This window comes from Lepisma saccharinum, chromosome 28, assembly GCF_977018435.1.
Source record: "Lepisma saccharinum chromosome 28, izLepSacc3.1, whole genome shotgun sequence".
Classification (NCBI taxonomy): Eukaryota; Metazoa; Arthropoda; class Insecta; order Zygentoma; family Lepismatidae; genus Lepisma; species Lepisma saccharinum.
Window position 1 is genome coordinate 14659894 of NC_139256.1, and position 26478 is coordinate 14686371.

The 26478-nt window shown below is 38.7% G+C and overlaps 2 protein-coding genes across 2 annotated transcripts; one reads left to right on the plus strand and one right to left on the minus strand.

The window, feature by feature from the left end:
* Positions 1-3422: 3422 nt before the first annotated feature.
* LOC145980608 (TNF receptor-associated factor 4-like) lies at positions 3423-4709 on the plus strand. Its single transcript, XM_083113645.1, has one exon. The coding sequence runs from the start codon at positions 3423-3425 to the stop codon at positions 4707-4709; it is 1287 nt and encodes a 428-aa protein (XP_082969771.1).
* Positions 4710-18330: 13621 nt separating this feature from the next.
* LOC145980609 (TNF receptor-associated factor 4-like) lies at positions 18331-19665 on the minus strand. The gene has a single exon (XM_083113646.1). It carries the CDS (start codon positions 19663-19665, stop codon positions 18331-18333), a length of 1335 nt encoding a protein of 444 aa, XP_082969772.1.
* Positions 19666-26478: the final 6813 nt, after the last annotated feature.

Consider the following 26478-nt stretch of genomic DNA (forward strand, 5'->3'; position numbering starts at 1 on the left):
TCAGAATCCGTAGATTCAACACTTGAGAAGTAAATATACACGCTGATCAAGACTCCTAGACACGCTGAAAAACTTTCGACCACGACCGGGTTCGAACCTATAGGCCACACGTAGAACGAACAATGACAAGAACGAGTGAACGCCTTAACACGCACGGCTACGGAGGAGAACCGAGAGAAGTCGTGTAAAATTGTTCTTATATACCCAACAAAACTCAGAAACTGTCATACGCGAGAGCTATATTTTGCAACAACTATAATTACCCAACACTAGCAACAAGAACAAAAAAATATATCAATTACTTGTATAATATTAATTAGTAACTTTAGATAATATTAATTATTAGTTTTCAGTTGTAATTAATTTTAAAAAACAATTAATAACATGTTAGGTGATGATAACCAAGTGCAAAAACCATTGCATTTTTGTTTTTTTTACACACAAACAAAGCACCACTTAGTTCACAAAACCTCTAACAGATGGCAGATAGTTACATGGTTCTAGTTAGGATGATGATTTTTGGGTTGTTGGATTGGGGTTGAAGAAGACTATTTGTTGTAGTGACCACAGTATTGTTTTTTTGTGTGTGTGTGTGTGTGTTTTCTGTTCTCTTACGAGAATTAATATAGGTTGTCATAGAACCCTCCAATTCATGACTTGGGAAAAATTTGTTTGCTGATTCAGCATGTACACCTATACGTGAGTAAAAGTATGAATAGAACCTATGTTCGGAAATCCAAAATGGCGACCGGAAGTGGGGTTATCTTGGAAACGGTAAGACTTAGGAAAAATCTGTTTGCGGATTCATCACGTACGCCTATATGTAAGTAAAATATGAATAGAACCTATGTTCGGAAATCCAAAATGGCGACCGGAAGTGAGATTATCTTGGAAACGGTAAGACTTAGGAAAAATCTGTTTGGGGATTCATCATGTACACCTATACGTAAGAAAAAGTATGAATAGAACCTATGCTCGGAAATCCAAAATGGCGACCGGAAGTGAGATTATCTTGGAAACGGTAAGACTTAGGAAAAATCTGTTTGGGGATTCATCATGTACGCCTATACGTGAGAAAAAGTATGAATAGAACCTATGTTCGGAAATCGAAAATGGCGACCGGAAGTGAGATTATCTTGGAAACGGTAAGACTTAGGAAAAATCTGTTTGGGGATTCATCATGTACACCTATACGTAAGAAAAAGTATGAATAGAACCTATGTTCGGAAATCCAAAATGGCGACCGGAAGTAAGGTTATCTTGGAAACGGTAAGACTTAGGAAAAATCTGTTTGGGGATTCATCATGTACGCCTATACGTGAGAAAAAGTATGAATAGAACCTATGTTCGGAAATCCAAAATGGCGACCGGAAGTGGGGTTATCTTGGAAACGGTAAGACTTAGGAAAAATCTGTTTGGGGATTCATCATTTACACCTATACGTAAGAAAAAGTATGAATAGAACCTATGTTCGGAAATCCAAAATGGCGACCGGAAGTGGGGTTATCTTGGAAACAGTGAGACTTAGGAAAAATCTGTTTGCGGATTCATCACGTACGCCTATATGTAAGTAAAATATGAATAGAACCTACGTTCGGAAATCCAAAATGGCGACCGGAAACGGAGTTATCTTATCACTTTCGCGTTTGCCTTTACGATATTTTCCGTTAAGGTGGCAAAAAACGCATCATTTTCTGGCGTAGAACTGTCTTTTTACCCCTATCAACGATCGAACCAACATCAAGATCGTTTGCGAGTTCCACAGTCCATTGCCCGAGGATACCGTGTGCAGCGTCATCCTCATTGCAGAGAAGTCCTTCGCGTACGACGTGAAGAACGAGAGGGTGACGGAGCAGTTTTAAAAAATTCGTAAAAAAAAAATCAACATCCAACACATTTTAGGTTATATAAAATTTGTGAAAAACTTAAAATACTGAAATATTAAAACAAACAGAGTCCAATGTAAGTTAGTTCGGTGCGTAAATAAAAAAATGATAGGTTAAGTTATATCACTTAGGATCGTAAAAAAAATTAAAAAATCGTAAGAAAAAAAGATAGGTTAAGTTATATCACGTAAGATCATGATATACCTACCAAGTACGAGTGGGGAAAAAAGTTTTGCAGTGAAAATTTGTACTAAAACATCGCTGAACGCTAAAACATCGACAAAAAATTGTCAAAATATGTCAAAAACTGATATTCAATTGATAAAATAAAGAGATACCTACAAAGTACGACTTTGAAACTATCCAATTACACTACTCACTACACCATGGAGGAAGGCTCTCGAAGCGAGGATTCTTAACAAAAACACGTTATTGAGAATTACTTTTTCATTACTAACCTATAAATTCGCTGTAAAAGTTTGTACGTTGACATAGTGTATATATTGTTTGTTTATGTATTTTGAGACTGAGACTTGCCCTTCAAAACTAACAAGACGAGACCGAGAACGAAACATCCATTTACAACCCGAGACGAGACCGATACATTGTTAAATCTAATCTAGTCTCGTCTCGATACAGTCCCTAAACCTGAAGAAGTGTTTTCTTAATTTTTCCATCGATTTTTCAGACACTTTTGGTTAATTGCGATGCTGAGGATGAGTGATGATTTGCTCAATGATTGATGACGGAACATTCATGCCCAAGCCACGATTCAAACCGGAGACCGTCAGTGGTGAGATTGAAAGTTGACCACTTAACATTCTCAACGAAGGAGGCGGATCCGGAAGAAGTAATCTGTTTACTGTGACTGTCTTAATTTTAAAATTTCATATGCTTGTTGTGAAAAAAATGAGGTGATAGTTGTCATGCATTTGCTTCTAAAATTACAACTCCCTACATCCTCATTGCTTCACAAAATCGATACACACTCGTTCTTTTCATGTGGAGAAACTAGGCATATCGTATCCTCCCCTCCTAGATAGAATCGAAATGCAACACTCCTTCGTTCAATTCAGAAATGCTATTATGTTTCGATAATGCAACGCTATAGAAATCTCTCTTGTATTTGTTGGTTGATTGATTTGGGATTTTAAGTCCACTTTATGCACAGTAAGACTAATGGTGACTGGAACTGCAGTATTTAAAGTGGGATCCAAACCACTATGTGCCTCCACCGGGTATCGAACCCGGAACCCCTTGATTACAAGGCTTACAACGCTACCAATGCTCATCTGGGAGGCCTCTCTTGTATTTGTGTCTGCCGGTATCAAGTAACGGTCATAATATGACAATGACGTCATGATTTCGTGCCAGCATGCGTAACATTGATCGGTTGCCGGTTTGTGTTTTCATAGCACGAAGTAAACAGTTTCGACAACCAGGCGTTTATGGATTTTTCCTAATACAGACAACTGCATTGCGGATTTGGTCGGAGGAGCTACCACCTCGGTCGCGATTTGCTCTTGGAGACTGAAAATGCCGACAACCGTTTACGTTACATGCTCGTTGTGCGAGAAGGAGGTTAAGCAGAAGGAGATAGACATTCATCGCCTTAACTGCGATAGAGGAATAGGAAGTCACGAAGACCAGTGCTCTGCGAAAGTTGGCGAGAATGAAACAAGATCAAGCTTCCGAAAGAAGACTTCCCATGGAGTCGTCAACGATCCTCCATGTCCTAGCAGCGTTCAGACCGTGGACAAATCAGACATCGAGAAAGAAGCTCCTGTGGTGCCCTGTGACAGTTTTTCAATGGAAGTGGAAAAATCCGACATGAGAGACAAGCGTGTGTTACTGGAAGATCAGTGCGTGTTCTGCGACGAGAATTTACTTGAACTAGAACACTATGACTTATGCAAGTTCATTCCTGTCCGTTGTGTCAATGGCTGCGGGAAGAAATTGCCAAGGAAAGATCTTTGCGAACATATTGAAAGTGAGTGCATCGAAACAGTGATTGAATGTAAATATTGCAAGATTGAAGTCAAGAAGAAATGGCTGGATGATCACCAATCAGAATGTCTGAAATTCCCAATTCCTTGTCCTGAGAGTTGTGGTGTTGAAGTTACGAGAGAAGATGTGGAACGACATTTGAATGAAGAATGCCAGAAGCTCTTCGCTGCGTGTGCTTACAAGGAAATGCAGTGCAGCTATGAAGGTTTCCCTGCAGGGATGGGGCAACACGTGAAAGAAGAAATGGAGCATCATTTGGAACTAACGAAAAATGCCATTGGTAAGCTGCATATCGTAGTTAAGAGTATTCAAGAGAAATTAGAGAGCGAGAGGATAAGAAACGAAGAACTGCAGAGGGAGATAAAAGAACTAAGACTGGTCAGTTTCTTGTGGAAAGTGGAACACATAGCTGAGGAAAGAGAAAAAGCTAAGAACGAATTCTATCGCAGTATTTATAGTCCACCCTTCTACAGTAGTAAGCACGGGTACAAATTGAGAGTTAAATTATACCCTGATGAAATTGGTTCTCAGCACGAAGACCATTTAGGAGTTTCCATTCAAATAATGTCAGGAGAGTATGATTCTATTTTGAAATGGCCCTTCACAAAACTTGTAACAGTTAGGTTAGTTGACCAAGCAACGGATGGTAAGGATATTGTTTATAGTGTTCGCGGAAGAGATCATATGTGCTTTATTAAACCCAAGGACGGTGAAAGTAATAACTCATGCAGGGTTGCTAATGTATCTCACGAAGTACTCGATAGCAGAAGTTACATTGTAGACGATGCAATTTTCCTGGAAGTTACTGTAGAATAAAGTCAATTATGTTACAAACATGATTGCAGGTCTTGCAAATTTCTGTGATGTTCTGGTATAATTTTTCCATGCTGGGAAGTATATTTTGTCTGATTGATTTTTATGATTTGTGTGATCAACTACAATTAATGACTACAGCTGTTAAAAGAATGAACGACAGAACAGAAAAATCCAGGAATATGTAATGCTTAGGAATGGAGAAAATTTAAACTATTGAAAGAAGAAGAAAATGTAACAAATATTTTGAGTTTTGGCAGAGTAAGGAATAGTGTGGTGTGGTGTCCTACTCTGTCATATTTGTAGAATGTCATTTTAGTTTTATTTGTTGATGGATTGAGTCCTCTTTATGCACAGTAAGGCTAATCTAGATTGGACTTACAGTTTAAAGTGGGATGCGAATCACTATGTGCCTCCACCGTATATCGGACCCGGGACCCCTCGATTACAAGGCGACGACGTAGTTTTATTTGCAAATGAAACTATACTTACATCCATAAACCTTAAGCAAATTTGGAATGTTCATTGGCTGTTTTGCTACTGCACAACGTATGTGATTTCACTTTAGTGGAAACGAAACGGTGTTAGATCTTCAAAATTATTAAGTGCGCTTCACTAAATTTACATCTTGAAACTGCAATAAAATTTCAATGTAGAAGGATAATGACTGAATAGAGAAAATAACAAGGGCGGTCCAATTCTTTATTCCTCATCCGTTCATTCATTCAGAATGCCTAGAAATAGCACAAATAATAATGAAATGTCTTTCAAAACTAAGATCCACAACTCAAAGCGTAGTGATTTTATATTTAAACCTAAAAATAAATTGCAGAAGCTCAACTTTTTGCATAATTGCAGCATTTATTGCGAAATAAACTATGATCCTGCGATTCTTTCTCCTTCAGAAGGATGACAAAGATGGTGGCCGTTAGGCTTCTATTTAAATCTTAATCTCGTAAGTTGGTGGTAAGTTTTTTTTTCATTAATAGCCTCTATGCACTAAAAGTTTGTGCGTTGACACATTGCATATGTTGTTTCTGTTAAGTATTTCGAAACTCGAGACTTGTTCTTCAAGTCTAACACGGATGTTTATAAGTCGAGGCGAGACCGAGAACGAGATGACCATTCACAACTCGAGAAGAGACCGAGACACTGTCAAATCTTGTCTCGTCTCGAGACCATCCCTAAACCTGAAAAAGCGTTTTTGTTTTTGTATTGAATTTCTGATACTTTTGTTTAATTGCAACGCTGACGATGATGAATGCATGTTCATGTCCAAGGTGCGATTCGAACCGAGGACCGAGGCTCTGGCGTGTAGACCTACGGCCAGTATAATCATCGTAGGGCTGTGTGTGTGTTGTCCTGTCTTTTGTCCTTATGCGTGGTGAGTACTCCTTTACAGCATCGAGAATGTTATTGAAGATGTTCTTCATGATGTTGTTAAAATAATATTATTAATATTGTTATGTAATGTAATGTCATGTCATCTGTTCTGGATTCCAGAACAGAAATAATATCACATAAAGTATTGTATACATCAATTATATCATGTATATATTCCTTGTATAACATTAAAATTTATTATTATTATACCTATTTTAAAATGCAAATAGTAATAAATAGAGGAAATAAAGTCGGGGGAGCCGTCAAATCCGGAGCAACTGACGTCCTGGTATATTTTTAGGAACCAGGACAATAAGACCATACCCTCGAATGTAGGCGGGAGGAGCCGGGCTTACTTCGGGGGTTCCCCCCTTATTACATGTATTGAATAGCTGTATATTTGTGTATGATTGTTGCTTATAGTTGATAATTGTCTAAATTATATGATAATGCAAATTCAGTATGTAATGTAATAATGTAATAAAGGGAATTATTATTACAGCATAAGTTTTACAGTTTCGGGGTCAGATCCCCACTTCAATTTTTCCTCATCTTGACATTTGGGTGGGGGGAGGTTGCCCCCTAAAACTGTTTTGTAGCCGAATAAAAAAAAACACGTTTTTCTTCCTTTGGGCTCCTCTATACACCTGCCAAGTTTCATGGAAATCGGAGGGGGACACAGGGGTCAGACCCCACTTCAATTTCTCCTCATCTTGACATTAGAAGGGGGGGGGGGTTGCCCCGTAAAACTGTTTTTTAGTCGAAACAAAAAAGAAACACGTATTTCTTCCTTTGGGACCCTCTATACACCTGCCACGTTTCATGGAAATCGAAGGGGGACACAGGGGTCAGATCCCCACCTCAATTTCTCCTCATCTTGACATTTGAGGGGGGATTTGCCCCCTAAAACAGTTTCTTTAGCCAAAACAGAAAAAAAAATATTTCTTCCTTTGGGCTCCTCTATACACGTGCCACGTTTCATGGAAATCGGAGGGGGACGCTGGGGTCAGATCCCCACTTCAATTTCTCTTCATCTTGACATTTGAGTGGGGATTTGCCCCCTAAAACAGTTTTTCAGCCAAAACAAAGAAAACACGTATTTCTTCCTTTGGGCTCCTCTATACACCTACCACGTTTCATGGAAATCGGAGGTGGACACTTAGATGACTTCCCTTGTGAGATCGGCTAATCCGGGCTAGTTCATGCAAAATGTGCCTCAACCGGAGATTGAATACAGGACCCCTTGATTATAAAGCGACAGCATTTCTCCTATGAGTCGGGAAGGCATATGCTAACTTTTTATACACAGTTCAAGATACGCAAACATAAATAATAATAGTAATATTCAGGTACGTAGCCAAGGGGAGGGCTAAGGGGGCTGAAGTCTCACCCCGCAATCCTACAAATATCTAATTTAAATAGTGTATAGTGGTAATTAATTTTACTTCCTTGGCAAGATTAAACATTAGATCGAAACAAGTTTAGTGTATTATAGAGTAACCAGCATATTTTTAATATTCTACAATTTAATCCAAAGAATTTGTGGATCCACAGCTCCCAAAATTTATAGTGTTCTTTGTGAGAGGTCAATATCCACTTTATGAGTATAATTTGTTCTTAACTTTTAAAGTCTTTTTTGAACGGAATGTGTAAAAGTTAATAACTAAATACAATAACTATGAATTTCAGTACAGTAACTGTACAAAGTGTAAGAAATATAATGTCACTCGAGTAGCAAAGTCCCTCCATTTATATAATTATAATAATAATAACAACAATAAATTTAGATTAAAATTGGTTTATTTTTAGTATCTTATAATAATTGTTATTGTAAAATGACAATTATAACCGTGGTAATAATTATTATTGTCATTATTATTTCTACTAATCAAGTTTTATCAATGGCTTTCACCCCCTACAAATATTTCTGGCAACGCCTCTGTTGATAAGGGATGAGGCCCCCCTGAAATAAAATCCTGGCTACGGTCCTGGTAATATTCCTGATGATCGAGTATGTTGAGTGGACTCGAGAAACTCCTGAGTTGGAATCTTCATCACTCTATCTGAATTATTGAGATGTTAGTACTAGTGTTTGGCAGTAACGAGTTACTTGTTTGAAAAAGTAACTGCTGAAAGTATCCACTTTCTCTTAGGAAGAAGTAACGGAATTAGCAGTGACTTTTTTGTACATTTTTAACGTGGAACGAAATTTTCATTTCAGCGTGCGCCATGTCAACAAAATAATTGCCTTGAAGAATTGGCAAGTAAATGACAGAATCCAAAACAAGTAACTAGTACCTTAGAATCCAAAACAAGTAACTAGAACCTTAAAAAAATAGGTGTGTGGGTGCAGAACAGATCTGGAGAATTAAATAGCTACATTGAGCAGGAACGTAAAGAGGATATTTTTTTTGGTGGGGGGGGGGGGCAACCTTGGATGTAAACAATGGTTTGGAAAATTTGTAAGGGAAAATAATACTGAAGCAACTATTGGCAATTGTGACTACTGAATTCAGAGAAAACTTGTTATGCCATAAAAGCTCACATAGAAAATTTACGATTTTTGCGTTGCTCTTTACAGAATCTTGACATTTGTGAAGAACATTGATAAAATCTCGTCATTTTTTCGTGACATTGTATGCATGAAAATTATGGTTAGTAATTTTTATGTAGTGCTCAAAGTGGAAATTCCTAGCTGGGGGCTTGCTTGGGAGAGTTTGGTGTGCTTGTATGGATCAACATGGAGACAATGCAGCAGGAGGGGGAAATGCTGAAAACAAATTGTCCTAGCTGAGGGGAATTCTATATGAAAAATTTGTTAGCATGCTATGTAAATTGTCAAGTGTTTTTAACTATACTTATTCTAACTCTGCGTTTCGATAGAGCACCTCTTCTCTCGTCCTCAGGTGAATACATTTCTTTTTGTTGGTGGTGGGAATCGAACCTACGACAGACGTGATTTTACTACAAATCCAGTTCGCTAACCACCTGCCACGACTCACCCCGGAATTTTCATTCCTGGCGGGACAAAATTTTCTCTCACAAACGAAAGAATTTCATTAATATTTATGAATTACATTTGTTCATTTTTCGCTAGGAATACTTTTGATTACTGAGTAAGAGACTATATGTATACCATCCATTACTAAGCTCGGTGCTCGAAGCAAAAGGTGGCGGGGAAGGGATGTTTGGTGTTCTTTGCGAGTGTCTCTTCATCAATTTCATTATATCATCACTAAATCTCATCGTTGCGATCAGACCAAAGTGGAAGAAAATTGACGCTAAATGGCAGAACTCAAATGAAATCAAGTCGTAATGCAGCACAATATAAATCCTTCACACTCATCTTATCAAGACGTAAATCACGGATAATTGCGAGCGAAGCGCGCAGGAAGATATTTATATATCTATTTCTTTGCAAACTTACAAGAATATTGATTTAATTTGGTGTCAATACCTTCACAGGATGCCGTGATATTTACTCTTTCCCAACTTTTTCTCCATTTGCTCATGGGCTATAACAACGAAAAGGGTGCATCACTATGAAATGGAGTGGAAAAGTTGTGCAATATCAAGTAATTGGCAAGACAATCAAAAACTCAATAACTTTTTCGTATTGACCCCCTTCCTTGACTACGCCCTAGTAAACCTTGAGCACTATTGTGAGCGAAGGGAGCAAGACAATTTTTAGGATATTTATTACGAAACTGGCAATAATATTGATTGATTGGCTTTATTTTACTTCGCTTTTTGTGTCACTTTTGGCTAATTTGCGAATGAATATGGGGATGAGTGATGGTATGATGAAATTGATGAATAGACACTCACAAGCATCCATGCCCAGGCCAGGATTTGAACCCGGAACCCCTGGCGTCGTAGCGAGATGTTCTAACCACTCCGCCACGGGGGCCGGCTCGAAACTGGCAATAATAATTTGATTTAATAAGGAGTCAATATTTTCACAAGGTACGGCGACCTTTACCCCTTCCAAATGTTTGCCTTTTTGCTTCTTCAGTACCCACTTTGCTTTGACGCTTGTGACGTCCCCTTGGCTTTCCCTGTAGTTAAAGCTGTGTCTAACCATCACTCATCCTCATTAGCCTAAAGTGGCAGAAAAGCGACGTAAAATAACCAAAATAGTTACCCGTCGACTTCTGTTAAGTAAACGATGCTATATTTTACGAGGGAAAGTAGTGCCCTTTCGCACCGTGTGGAGCGCTACTGACGCGAGTAGCCGCCGCTCAAGGTCAAACGACTTCAGTTGACTCAGGGGGTGCTCGTTCGGCGGCGCAGATCGTATGCGCAGTTGTCCGTGGATGCATGACGTCACCATCGAAACACTCGGCACGGAAAAGGCTGGTTCCTTATGCAAATATTGAGAAATTTGACAACGAATATCTTCTAAAATATAGTAGCAAGGGAAAAGTTACAACCTTTACTGTTAAGATTCATCCTTTCTAATCAATTTATCATAAAGTTGATTCAAATGTGTAAAATGGTTTTCAAGAAATCGTGTTACGAAGGAACCCCTGTTTTGTTCTCTCCAGGCTTCCAATGTAAGGGAGTTTTAACTTAAGCGCGTTGGATTTCTTTTTGTTCTATGTTTTGAAATAAAATTATTTTGTTCTTGTCAACTGAAATCGTGCCTAAATGCTATGGAAAGCTGTGAAAACTATTATCAGAAAACTAACGAAAGGAATATAAAATATCACAGCTTGATTGATATAACAAATGCGGGATTGCCCATTTTTGTGAAAAAGGCATTGTGCGAGATCTAAAAGCAGAACTTTATAATATTGTATGTAAATGTAAGGGTGTAATAAACGTGACTGCTTCCCAGGCACGTATCCAAGGGGGGGGGGGGCTTAGGGGGCTCAAGCCCCCCCCGAAAGTTTTCGGTTTAAACTAGATAAAATGAGATTTTTTGTTTCTTGTGGTGTCAAATAAAATAATGTGACGTTAATTTAAGGAGAGAAATAATTATCAAGGCAAGACGGAGAATATTCTATAACCCTGTTATTGGTAACAGCTCGTATCCAAGGTGAGAATCAGGGGGCTCAAGCCCTCCTTCAGAAAATTTTCAGTTTACGCTAGATAAAATTAGGTTTTTGGCTTCTTGAATAATATGGTGATAATTTGAGATAGATAATTATCTAGGCAAGACGGAGAATGTTCTATAAGCCTGTTATTGTTAATAGCGCGTATCCAAGGTAGGGATCAGGTGGTTCGAGCCCCCTCCCCCCCCCCGCTCCCCAAGGAAATTTTTCAGTTTACACTGATAAAATTAGGTTTTTGACTTCTTGAATAATGTGACGATAATTTAAGGAGATAAATAATTATCGAGACAAGACGGAGAATGTTCTACGGACCCTGTTATTGTTTATAGCGCGTATCCAAGGTGGGGATCGTAACTCGTGGACTCCCCCCACCAGGAAAGTTTTCATTTTACACTAGATAAAATTAGGTTTTTGTCTTCTTGAATAATGTGACGATAATTTTAGGAGAGAAATACTTATCAAGGCAAGACGGAGAATGTTCTATAACCCCGTTGTTGATAATATTGCACGTAAACTTTTCTTACGCTTTCGGTGTTGTCGTAGTGAACTTGAACACTATGTAGAAGAGACTTGTCAGCATTTGGAAGCTGCACAACAAAGGTAGCGCCTCAGGTAGGGCGATTCGGATTCATTGTAATTTTTTAATCTCTGGAAAGCGCGAGAGGGAACGTTCTTGAAAAAGAGAAGGGGTCGAACTACTGGCAATATTTACGAATCGTTTTATCTGCGAAACGTTCAGGAATATAATGAGGATATTAATACGCGGCTTCAATTTCCCGGTTGATCTGTACAACAGAATAGGTGGAGACTTCAGAGGTAAGTGTGACAATTCATACAGTCGATTAGTGATCAGTCAGTGTCCATTGGTTGCTTTATAAGTTCTAGTGATTCGAAAATGAAATGGACTAAATACCGTAAAGTAACGAAGTCTACCACTAGTTCCAGTTCGGTCCCAAAGCTAAAGACATTGACGACAGCGGAACTTCGAGTAGTGCTACGAGTAGTTCGGGTCGAAAGACGAAGAGATCGAAGGTCTCTCTCTCTCTAAAGTGAAGATTTCGGCAGTATCGGGCTGGGCATTGGAGCGATTTATTAAAAAAGAAATAAGCTGCACAGATAAACTGAAAATCAAAGTTTTGAGTGATGATTTGGTTGTGCCAGGACCAAATTTTGTGTATGCAGTCCGAGAATTTCATGGCATAAAAAAATACTTTTGTTTAAGGCTACTGGGTTCGACACACTCTCTACAGACAATTTTGGACACTTACGAGTGCTTAGGCATGAATATGAACAATTTGGTGGGTTTCGGCTTTTATAAGAGCTGCAAACATGGGAGGACAAGACACATTAGTGGTGTTCAGGCTCGAATGAGAGAGAAATATTCGTGAACTGTCTGATTCCAGTTCCCTGCACACAGTTTGAATCTCGCGTTGTCGAGTGGATTGTGCATTCCGTGCATGTGTAACACCTTCGTAAAAACACTTCTGGTACATAGATGTTTTGATGCCTGATGAGAAGAAATGGACAAACATACATACTGAGATGGTTCCGGCACATAATATTAATGCATGGAAACAGAGGAGTTGAGTGGTAGAAAATGTCCCGATTGCAGGTTCTGATTAAAATGACGGCCTTAAACAGTGGCGACGATTTAGGAGATAGTTGCTCCCCATTCTTTTGCCTCCACACTATCACACTATGGCCTCTTAATGCTTGTCTCCTTGTCCACCCTCCCCCCCCCCACATTTTGGAACCCAATTGCCACCACTGGCCTTAAACAAACAATTGTGATACCCCTTCAAAAAATGGTGTTCAGCCGCCGCCCCGAAAGGAATTCCTGGATACGTGCCTGTTGCTTCCCGTAAAATATCACTGCACTCTCCACGTTCTTCTTCTGTCTTTTCTTTGGCGCCGTCAATAGCTTCAACACGTTGTTTATATATATATATATATATATATATATATATATATATATATATATATATATATATATATATATATATATATATATATATTTGTGTGTGTGTGTGTGTGTGTGTGTGTGTGTCACATAGTATTTGTGTAATTAGTATTCTGCTCGTTCCGCCACCTGAACGCAGCAGCTAAGGCTCAAAGGGCAGTGTAGTTACACCGGAAGAAGGCTCGGAAATGGCAGGCTTCAGAAGTTAACTCATCCAAATTAAATTAACCAGGTATGTGCTCTCTCTAAATTTAAATCATAGTTCACAAATAATTTGATTAAAAGTTTTAAAAGTATCTGATTCATTTAATAGCGTAGTAATTGGTGCATTCTTCTCCATCATAGCTATAGGCAATGACCACACTACATGGGAGGGGGGCAGTAACGCCCCCTTATTCTCGTTCGACAATTTCTCTCTCTCTCTCTCTCTCTCTCTCTCTCTCTCTCTCTCTCTCTCTCTCTCTCTCTCTCTCTCTTTTTCTTATCTGCCCCCAGTAAAACAACAAAATAAATAAATGAATGAATGCTCTTTTAGCCAAAATATGCATTTTTGTGTCGTATGTAACGGAATAATAAACATGATTGCCCCGGGAAAGTATGATTTACCCCTCCATCTTTTCTATTGCGCCGTCACTAGCTACAACATATTTTGATTTCTATTGTTCCCACATATTTATTTTAATTTTAGTATTGTGAATAATATTCCACTGTGTTACCTCACGTAGCCACCCCCCCCCCCCCACACACACACACGTACGATATCAGTTGTAAGTTTTAGACTAAACTTGCCAAATGTCCACTTATATCTTTGTATTCTTGAGCCATTTAAAAAGAATCATTTCGCCCCTTCTTCTGGACTATTTCATAGGAATGTTTTCTCACTGGAAGCCCCTTTGCAGATCGAGATCCGGGGCTATAGCCTTCCCAAGCCACCGTCCCCTCCAAATACTTTCTTGGCGTCATGAAAGACAAATATATGTATTTATACGAAATATTAATTTGACTTGGCAGTTTCTCTTTTCGAACAGGAATAAGTTTTAAATTTTAATAGCTTATAAATTTACACTATCAATTTTGAGTAAAGGTTTTGCGTAACCCTAAAAGTACATTTAGAGACTGCAAGGTCAACTCTCGATATTTCAGATATATTAATAATTTTCATCACAACGTCTTGTAATAATTATTTATTACTTCAATAACCTCCTCGCAAATGTTTCTCGCATATTAAAACATATATGCCATTTTCTGTTTATTTCCTTGTAATGCTGACCTCCGTGGGGAAGTGGTTAGCACAACGCTTTACGATGCCAAGGGCCACCAGGTTCGAATCCCAACCCGGGCATGGGTCTACTTTCCTTTCTTCAATTTCATCATATAATCACGCATCCTCATCTTTGCGATTAGCCATATGTGACAGATAAGCGAAGTAAAATAAACTAAGTCTATTAATCAATTATATTTTTAAACTCTTTAATTCTTCTTTAGCATGCCACGTTTTTGTTAAAATTATATTACGATTTGTAAAATGACGAAATTCTAAAGGAGAACACGCAACTTTCTTTGTAGCGCATCGGTCAGAAAGTTTCAGGAATATGGATTTTCAAAATACATGTTTTCACATGTACTTTGCCTCCTTTTAAAAGTAGCGCGTTTTCAATTATGTTACTAATCATTAAAAGGATGCCTCGATACCATCTTGGAGGATGACAATTATTATTTTCCCCCTCCTAAAAGTAATAATATACTTTCGCTCTCTGAATCTCCCATATAAATGCTAGGGGCCGTCTGCTTCAGCCGAGCTCACTGCTTCTCCGGTGACGTCACGCGTTCGTGCAAGATCGGCAATCTTCGGATGGCTTTACCTAATCTCTACATTCCTTGAGTTGACTGTTGACTGTCTCAGTGTGTGCGAAGTTTCGTATCGCTGTCATTGTAATTGTAGTTATTGTTTCTGTGAGTGTTTACAATGTACAAAAAAATTGAAAACGCCGCCACTTGTGAAGTTAGGGCTGTGATCAGATTTCTCAACGCCAGGAATGTGCGACGATGTGATTGATATTCACCGTCAATTAAAGGAGGTTTATGGAGACAATGTTATTCATGACGAACTGCTTAGGAGTGCGCGTCAAATCTCCTGCATATGGCGTATGTTCCGCGACAAGGCGTTTCGCTCAACCACGCTGTCTCGTTTCCGTGTGAGATTTAGACATGGCACCGCTGCAGTGCGCTGCTATTGGCTATCGCCATATGCAGGAGATTTACGTGCACTCTAGTGCAGTTTACGAATTCATCAAGAAAGATCGGCGCGTCACACTGGATGAAATCAGTGAACAGTTTCCTGATGTTTCATCAACTTTTCTTCATGGAATTGATTCAAATTTTCACTATTCACAAAACTAAAGGACTTTTGGGGAGGGAAGTTTCACAGTGATGAGGAACTGAAAGAAGGGGTGACTACTTTTCTCAATGGACTGGCGTCTCTTAGTAGTAAACAAAGTGATTATTACATGTTAACGAAGTTCAATTTCTGTCTAATACTAAAATTTCTATTCAGTCAAATTTCCATCACAAAAAAGAAGCAAATAAAAAATCCGGCCCAAAATTTGGGTGGACGCAACCTGCGTCCCCAAACCTGCCCGTGGGCACCCCTTGCGGAATTTGAAGGTCTTCAGAGCATCATTTCCCCTGTCAACTTCATGAAGTCTATTTTTTCATCGTCTTAACGATTTTTAAAATGTTACTCCATTAATAATATATTAACTGTGTGTCGCAATTACCTAATTCTACTCAATTGCACTGTAAGGAATTGTAAATTACCCATGGCACAGAGAAATAAATAATGAAGGATGTTCATAATAATATTTACCCTTGCTACACTATGGATGCCTTACGGGAACAGAGAGTTGTTGTTTGCGTGAAACTAGAAAAATTAGCAAAATTTGGGGTGGGAATTTTTTTTTTTAGAACTGGTTTACAAAACTAAAATTTTCATTTATTTCAAAGTGAAAATAAATGAACTCCGCATCTCCACCACGTATCACTCTACAGAATGATGGGATCGAACCAACCACTCCCAATAGATTAATGGAAAATGTAGCTATTCACCATTCATCCTCGCTAATGATGAGACCACTTGTCCTCATGACAAGTTTGATGCTTGGCTGCGAAAGGTGCAACTGGTATAGAATACCTAACTATACAACTATAAATAGCAAATAGTCACTCGTTCGATTTTGTGAACCTTTGAACTTAATTCATGCATGTTACGGTTAGGATACTTACCTGTCTACACTTAGAAGAATGATAATGGAATTGGTAACGTAGAGTAAAATAAAACTAAGCTCTAAGTTCACCTAACTCAGCAGACTGGTCTTCTTCTCTCCTTTCCAAAGTGCTGTTGCCTGTCTCTAATCAAAACGAAAAGTGAGTCCCTTGCCAGTCTGTCCGTCCCTTTCAACACCTCTCTCTGCAGACTTCCTATACGCTGATGAGTCAGTTTTAACCTTCCTATTATTGCAAGCTGCTTACTTCTTGTTTACCTGTCGTACACCTTGCAGCCTCAATATATCAGGAAGTGGAAGTCTGCTTAACACTCGACTGTGCATAATTCAAATACCTGAGAGGACTGGACAGCTGGTGTAAACAAGTGAATGAACTTAGGTGAAATGAAGCTTAGAGAAAGTTAAAATAAAAATAAAGAATAATCCTATGGATTGATACGATATTAAAAAGGAATGTAAACGAGAAGAATAACACAGGGTGTTTGAAAAGTCACGCAACCGAGATTTTGAATGTACTGTACGTAACGTTTGTACACAAATCGATAGAGACATTAAACTTACGCTGATATTAACAGGAAAAACATGCTATGCATGACCGTTTAGTATGCGGGAAAAGTTACTAAGGTGTAAAAAGGTATTTGTACAAAGTAAAAACTAATAAAAGACAGCTGTGAAGTTGCTTGCAAAACTTTTCGATGTGTATCGATGGTCTATGTTGGTATTTATCGAAATGATCGAAGAAAGATAAATATTTACGCATTTTATGCATTACAGTCAATTTTATGGGGTTATTTTTTTGGCATCCGCATATTCATAAAAAAAGTATATTTTTACGAAATTACAACCTGCACTGGAAATATTGGTCTTGTCAAACGGCAATACAAGTTGTGCCCGACATTTGGCTATGTTAGTCAATCAATTCTCAGATGAAATAAAATATTTGAAATTTATGCTAATGAAACTTAACCTACCCATCCTTCCGTACAATTTTTACCCATGCTCATATTTTAAATTTTACAATGTCGCGTACCTAGGCCTGTTAATAAATACAGTTGCATAATTTTTCTTACATTCCCGTATTTTAAATATTTTTTATCACTATCATGTACGTAAATCATTTTCTTGTTTAATGTAAATGAATGAAATATTTATTGATGGCATTCAGAAGTACAATAGAAAATATGAGAATACTGCAATAAATGAAGGTTTCCTGCTATGTACAATACAATGGTTTAAAAGTAACGTGACGATATTTAATTCCTTTCATTTTGACAATTGAAATAAAACTTCCCTGTACACACACAAACATACACATACACAGAGTAATTGAGTAAATGTGCAAAACGGAAACAGGAAATAGGTGATGCACTACTGAACAGTTGTACAAGAATCGATAGAGACATTAAACTTACGGTGGTATTAACAGGAAAATCATGCTATACATGAACGTTTAGTATGAGGAAAAAGTTACTAAGGTGTAAAAAGGTTTTTGTACAAAGTAAAAACAAACATGGAAAAAAGACAGTTGTGAAGTTGCTTGAAGTTGTTCGGAGAAACCAGGTTAACAAGATATGGACTGAAATATGTCGAGCGCTAGTGCATATCCTCGTCCATATGTATTTATTGACACAAAAAAGATATAACCAAACGTGTTTTGTTAATTAAAACTCATTCTCTGCTTTTAGTGTACTTACAGATCTTATAGTAGAATCAGGGTCTCCCTTAGACTGGCAACGCCTTGTAATCAAGGGGTCATGGTTCGGTATCAAGTGAAGGCACATTGCAGAGTTGTTCGAATACCACTTTAAACTCTAGGCCCAGTCCCGATTAGCCTTACGAACATAAAGTGCACTTAAACCAAAACTATGTCTGTGTCTTATACTATTATTATAAAAAAGCAAAGAAGTGCATTGAAATAGAACAATGCTCGTGACAGTGTCCACCTACGTTACAATTGTCTCGATAATCATTGTGTCATTCACAATGTATCGACCGCTATTCAGTTTTTTATGTGCCGCAAATTGAGTTGGGCAATGTGTTGTCATTGAACTTGAATTGGGTCTGTTACAGTAACCATTAAAATAACGTACAATATGATTCTCCCCCTCGAGCTGATCAAGAATCTTAATTGTTACGTGATTTCTAAAAGGCCACGCAAGTGTGGAATCGTGCTCTCCAAGAACCACGTCAAGGAACATTCCAAAAAAGTTGGTGTTGTCATAATCTTTATCACCGTCACAAGCAGGAGATAGTTGAAGTACTAATTTGTAGCCGTACTCACTGCTGTAAAATGGCGGGCTGAAAATCGTGTATGATGTGTCGTCTTTACCCTGTTCTATGATGTCAGCGACGTCCTTGACCTTCCACAAGAATCGTCCATATTGTGGTTCATTAACTTTTGACTCCAATTTTCCGTTTCTCGCCTCTATCTTCCGTTTTTCTTCCAGGCAACCAACTTTATCAGAAAGATTCCGAATAGTGCATCTCATTAAGTCCATGTGTTGAAGAATCTCTTCTTTCATATGCTTCCTCATCCCAGCAGGAAAATCTGTATAGCTGCACTGCATTTCTTTGTAAACGCATGGATTATAACATCTCTCACATTCTTCGTCCAAATGTCGTTCCAAGTCCTCTCTTGCAACTCTAAGATCACAACTCAAAGGACAGCAGATAGGAAATTTAGAACATTCGTTATGATGCACTTTCAACAGCATATATGTTGTCTGGATTTTGCAGTATTGACACTCTGCCATCCTCTTCACACATTCGATTTCAGCATGCTTTTTGATATCCTTCCTTGAAACTTTCTCCCCACAGTTATTTTCACAACGTACCGGAATGGATTCGCAGATTTCGTAGTGTTTTGTCATCTCATCAACCAACACGTCCATCTCACAAAACACGCACTGAGTTTCATTTTTCACGCACTTATCTTTTACGGTTGAGGTTACTGCTTTCATGTCCATCTTCACTGCGCTGGGACAACACTCAAGGCAAACTCTTGTCGGGCCATTTTCATCCACTTTCTGTGAGCACTCCTCTTCGTGTTCAGGTAAGTCTTTCATCGCAACCGAGCGAGAATGAAACTGGCAGGCAACTTCTCGCTTCTTGCAGCTCACTTCCATATGCTCACGCTTCATGTATCGTGGCATGAGCAGTCCACAGCCATTTCCACACTCGATCTCTTCAAGACCGCAGATCAAGCGGTGATCATCTAGTTTTTTCTCGTCTATCTCCAAGGAGCAAAACTGACATATCTTGTACACAGTCGTCGGCATCTTGTTGCGAGAGCAGAATAAAACTTTTAACGCAAGAGTTTCAAGCTACTACAGTCTACAAGATCAATACTTAAAGTGTACTCGCTGCCACGGCAACGGTTTCAAGGCAGCTATTTACTGCGTAGAAATATGACGTCAGGGTATCGATTAAGAACTGGTAAGAAACTTGTGTAATAAATACCAGAGTACAAACTCTGGCCTGCTTTATGTACGTGACATAAATTCCAAATCCCATCCACTGTCTTGGCCCAATCAGCCAAACCAACTTGAGACCTGGGGAATATCTTAATATCTTGTATGATACAAGGACTAACTTCAAGAGCATTTTCGCCTGCACGAACATACACTGTCTAGACTGATAAGTCAATTTGAGAATTTATTGTACTTTTAGTCTATGAAAATAGTATCTCAGCTATTGCTAAAGGTCATGTTGTGAAGATTATTATTTCCCACTGACGAACTCACGGACCACTGGCATTTTATGTATTTGAGAGTTATCTCACGACACGAAATTTCATCTTAGTAAATATGGTATATTCTGAATTGTCGATTGTTCATATGGAGCTACGGAAATAGATTCTATCGCATTGAGGTAGCATTCAATCGATCTTTGAACTCGTCAATATCTACCTGTTTAGTTTCAATAGTCTACAAGATGAACGGATATAACCGTCATGTAAGATTCTTATTCATTTGTTTGATTGGTACATTTAAAATAGTGTGAATATAGCAGAAAAGTAATTGTAGGAAATAGCCTAATAAGGTAACAAATCCTTCCTTCCCTTAACGACATTGCATTAGGTATAGTATTTACACATTGTATAGAAAGATGAGTTGCAGTCAGAACAGGGACGTCGGGACCGGGACTTGCCCCCCACCACTCATCATCGAGGGGGCAATATATTATTTTTGCCCCTCCGGTCGCATGATAAAAATGAGACTATATTTTTTCGAACTTATCTCGGGTTTTGAAAAAAAATGGAAAAATATATTTTTGCGCTAGTTGGATCAACGTAGCCTCAAGTTTTCGCTACCAGCAAGAAGTACGTGACACAAGGATTGATGTGCAGATTAGAATTGCAGCCACATCTCCAGGTTTTGTACGTACTGGTGAGGTCGGTGTGAAACAATAAACCCAGTGCAACCCCGTGGGAAAGGAGTGGGAGACGAGGGGTCAGATGACAGCTTAATTTTAAATCTCTTTTTTTCCATAAACGATAAGACGAAGCTAGATCCTTCAAGACTTGTCGAAACGAAGCCAAGAACGAGACAAACCTCTGTAAAAATCTAGAAGGAGAAGCGAACAGAATTGGTATTTACACTTCAAGACGGGACCCAGTACAAGATAAGCATTTACAAATTACAAATTATTTATCAATATCAGAGAAGTTTGAATTAGAAGCCCCTGTGAATGAGATCCACGCAAACACACACGTACACAAGATCCTCAGATGAAAGTTGACACCCCACAGCCTGCCTCAATCTGCGCTCTTGCAGCAATTTTGGCAATAACTTCTCTCGAAATTTCTTATCTTTCAGCGTCCGGGGCCACAGTCATAGTCAAGCCAGGGTTCCCTGGACCAGCGCTTTTCCAAAAATTTTGAAAGTTATCTGAAAATTGTGATCGATGCATTGAGGATATTTTTAATGCGTCCTTGTATGTGTCTTAAAATGTTATAACGTTGCATTTCATTTCCCGTGCGTATAGCACGTGCCATGTAGGCACATTCAGGGGATCTCTGCCATTTTGAAGTTGCTGTAATAAGCACGACGTTCCGTTCGGCTTTACCCCCCGCAGGGTTGTCCCTAGGTACGGTACCCATTGAGTTGAGGTTGCGCGAGCCCCGGAGCCGCTTTATGAGGAAACAAGGCCGGAAAAATTCCCCTCTAGGAATCGAACTCGGGTCTCCTGCGTGGCAGTCAGACTAGACCACCGCGGCTCCGGGAAGTTGGCATTTCATTCCAACTATGCAAATTATTTTTCAAAATATGAGAAAGATAAAATTAGGCTCTCGGCGGGAGACGCTCACGACGCCTCCTCAACTAGCTTCAGAGGGACATACAGCAATGAGGAAGTGAATATCCCAACCTATTTTTTTAAAAATCTAGTTGAGTTTCTTGACATAAACCAAGAAGAAAGATGACATTCATTATGAAAGCCACAGGACATCTAATTTTAATAAGAGTGTTTACTTTAATGGATATAAATTGTACAACCATTTGCCTAAGAAATTGAAAGACTGTCCACTCAACATATTTAAAAATCAACTTAAAATTATGCTTATATATCATTGTTTTTATTCGGTTGTGGAATTTTTTTCAAATCAAATTTGATTAATTATCAATTGTTATCTACATTTTGTATTAGTAATGTATAATACGTATATAATACATTGTAATGTTATATGACGTTTCCTATACCAATCTGTAATTAGTGTTACATGTATATGGTTCTTACAGGAAATAAATCTATCTATCTATCTATCATTCCAAGCTGAAGCAAGAGACGACGTAGGTCAGGAAGCCGCATTCACTATACCAAACAGTAGCCAAGGACTCGTTCAGGAGCAGAGCGGTTCCGGATCAAGATCCATTTACAAATATCCTGACCGCTACTTTGGTCTTTGTGGAAATAATCCATCGTTAGGAACCCCCGCAGTCAAGAAGGTCATTGGCCGTGCGAGAAAGAGTACCCGCCTCACACATAGTCCATAGAATATTCTTGGAAATTCCAGTCCCTTCCCCCCTTTCATTTTTGGTCAGGTGGTACACTTATTGTTGGGAGAACAGCTCATTTTGAGTGGCCGAAAGTACAGGAAAAGTCACGTTGGAAGATCACTGTACTGAAGTCAGTCCCCTGATATAGAAGCAATAGACTGGTAAGTTGTACTTATGTCCTTGCATTTTATTGACTAATTTGTTTTCTGTGTTGAAGGACAGATAAGGATGATACGAAGTACCGTCTCAATATATCATCCCTTCTTCGGGCTCTCGGTTTGTTGTGCTGCAAACTTTGAAGTGCAAATTTTGTTGTTTATATTCCAACCTATAGTAATGAGAAATAAAAAATTGAGATATGAAAAAATCTTGCCATTCATTTTTTTTTTTTACAAAAGACAACATATCAAGCACTTGTGACGTGGGAAGAGAAGAGCGGATGACCTTTTTTTTTTTTAGTTCTGTTAGTTTTGAACGTTGTGTCTAAATGTGACTGACTTATCGCTTAGTTTTACAAGTATCGTAATTTATTCTTATGTTCACGAGTCATTTAATATTACTTCCAGAGGGTGATTTTGTTTTAGATATCGACAAGGCATGATCTCCTTCTTCAACATCTCAGTTAAAGGGAGGGGGTTAATCGCTCCCTCCGCCTTCCATATGATTCTCATGAGAAATTTATTTCAAATCTGAAACATCTGACCGAAGAGTTATTGATTTGTGAAGGCTTGTGAGGTTAACAGGGATGAAAACAACACCTTCTGGTGCAATTTATTTTTTCACACTAAACAATGTGTTTGATAGCTAAAATGTTAACAATATTATATATTATTTTGTGTGGATAAATTGGACATGACCTATGAAAGCGAAATGTGACTGGGAATAATGCATACCACAGAGGAGGTTCTACCAGAGATAGTTGAAAATACACGGAGTTTCATAGCGAATTATTTCATATTTTTAGATCGTTATCATGGCACATTCACGACGACGACGACCGATTTTTGAGTGCATATATTTTCATCAATTTACGCGTAGTATTAAAATCTATATCTGCTCAGCATTTCTATTTGTGGAGAAACACGACAGTGTCACACCTGTTACAAAAATCTACCCCAAAGATCCAGCTTCGTTGAGCCCTTGCGTCTTTGGATTGGTGTTTTAAGTCCACTTTATGCACAGTAAGGTTAATCGGGATTAGACCTACAGTTTAAAGTGGAATCCGAAGCACTATGTGCCTCCACCAGGTATCGAACCCGGGACCCCTTGATTACAAGGTAACGACGTTACCACTGGGCCATCGGGGAGGCCCTTGAGCCCCTGTGTATAATGTTGACTTCGAATCAAATTTTTGTCACTTTATTAATTTTTTATAACACTACCACACACAATATTTGCCTACGTTTTTCGGTTTCCTTTAATAGGACAGTTGAGGTCTTCACACACTTTGTGATAAAAATAATTGATTTATTGATTGATTTAGTTTATTTTACTTCGCTTTTCTGCCACTTTTGGCTAATCGCGAAGATGAGAATGAGTAATGGCACCATGACATTGATGAAATGACATTCACAAATAACACCCATATCTAATAAATAGCTAATAAAAATAAATTACACTATAATATGTATTAATAATTATATATATATATGGGTATACGTATATATATATATATATATATATATACATAAATGTGTGTATATGATTATGCATACATATGTACTCTCCCCACCCTATACCTAGTCTGGCCATAAATACTGTTACACATTATTTTGTGAATAAATTGAATATGGTTCCAGATCTTTAAATGTTCTTTTAGTATGTTGCACTTACATATATTACACACAAATAGTATCAATCAGTTTTCAAAATGTTCACTTTACGCTCTCACACAGGCTCGATGTCTCCCTGGCCAGGCATCTATTGCCTTATGAGCTGGGCAGAATATTTCTTGAACATCCAGGATTCATTGTGAAACATTGATTGGTTCAACAGTGTCACGAGAGGGTCCAGGACACTTTTCACATACACTTTCGCACGGCTTTTAAGCCCTTTTTTCTCAAAAATGAGGCCTGGTGGAACTCTCATAGCTCATCCCCACCAAACCACGACTGAGGAGGGCTGGTGGCATCTCTGATTTTTGGGAACTCTCTCACAATCTTCTCGAGAGTTTGAAGCATACACCCATTCATTTTGGCGGTTAAAACTTTATTCTGTGGTGAACAATTTCTTATCAGTGAAGAAAATCCTGCAATGTCCATTGACAACGTGCCGCTGTAGGAGCCGTCTTGATTTCAGTTCCCTCTGCTTCTTCACTTGTGTCGTCAGGAAATTTCCAGTACTCCACCGGTAAGCTTCAATTCCAAGGTCTTCATTAAGTACCCTGAACATTGATTGTTGTCAAATGTTCAGCTCCTGTGCCATTATCACTTGCTTCCGGATAGGTAATAGGCGGATGCGAAGGATCACTGCTTTAACAGCCGCAGCTGTTCATACGGTGTGAAGTCGATCAACTCTTGGGCGATCTTTCATGCTACCAGTATCAGTGAATCAATAGATGGTCTGAAACACAAACCTTTTGCTGATCTTCGGGATTTTTAGGGGCTGGAAAATTTCAGTGAGTGACTTCCCAACCATATGGAGAGCAATTACGGCTACTCTGTTTTTATATTCGCCCCATTCCATGCTAAGCACAAGAAGATACGCGCTTGCTCTTTCACAGATGAACACACAATAGTCAGGAGTGAACTTCAGCACAAGCAGGGTTCATAAGCCTGACTACCAAATGTACAGTCCAAGCCGAAAGATGGTAACAGAATTTATGACCAGACTAGGTATATATATATATGGGGGGTAAGGAGATTGTAAAATCTGTTGGTAAATTGGAAAACCTTCCCCCACCCCCTCTAGAATAAGTTCCGACGTCCCTGAGTCAGATGTTAAGTTGAAGGACAACATGTTCCCAACGGAGTTCCATGGTTCCAGTAAGAGATGGTATGGTTTCCATGTAAGGAATTTCATATTCGGGCCATTCCTAAAATTTCAGGACTTTTAACACAAGTTTAAGTCTAAATTTTACAATTTTTAATGTACATGACCTGTTTCATGACAACAAAACTATTTGGGCTGTGGCAATTCTGTCCAGTCCCTTCATCGTTATTATCACGACTCAGTGATAGTGCATCACGTACCAGAGAGTCAACTTTGAAATCGATCCATAAAATAAAATAAAAAATAAAAAAAATACATTTTGGATAGAAAATAATTATTTTCAGCCAGTGAAATATTTAGCACTCATAAAGAAAAGGACTGGCATAAAATTAATCAATTGTAAGATTGACATTGAATGTGATTTCTAAGATGACATTTTATAGCGAAAAAGGATGACGATGATGGCATGGGGTACTTCCTACGTACTTTCCTCGAATATCATTGAGATCGAGGATTTGCAATCAGGTAAATCTCTCCAAGCTCCCTCAATTTCCATCCCAGTTGTAATACGCTAAATGCTCGTGTTTCATATGTATTCATACTCTTCTTCAAAGGGCCGGCCACTATGGCCGAGTGGTTAGCACATCGCGCTGCGACGCGAAGGGTCCCGGGTTCGAATCCCGCTCGGGCTTGGTTCTTTGTGAATGTCCATTCATCAATTTCATCATTTCATCATACCCATCGCACAAAACGCGAAGTTAAATAAACTAAATTAATCAATCAATCAATCTTCTTCAAAGGCAGGAAGTGTCTTACATTCCATACTCCTGAACGTTGGCGCGTATAGGTAGGGGCGAGTCTTCCAAAACGAGGACGGTAGGTCAAATGGGGACGTTCGGTTTCTCACTGATTAATACTGCTACCTGGGACCCAACGCGGTACTACCATTCCTGACCATTATATGCTAGTTTGAATCGAATCGTGGACTCGACAGTCCGATCTTCTTTTTTCTACGAAATTTTCAAGTTCTTGTGAAAAATGTTTTCAATTTTGTCTCTACAGGGTGACTCAATAAGTCACTTAACTCCCCCAGTACAAGGCCACTGCGGCATGGGCCGTGAAAATGGCGATGACCAATCGTTATCAGGCCAAGGGGGAACCACA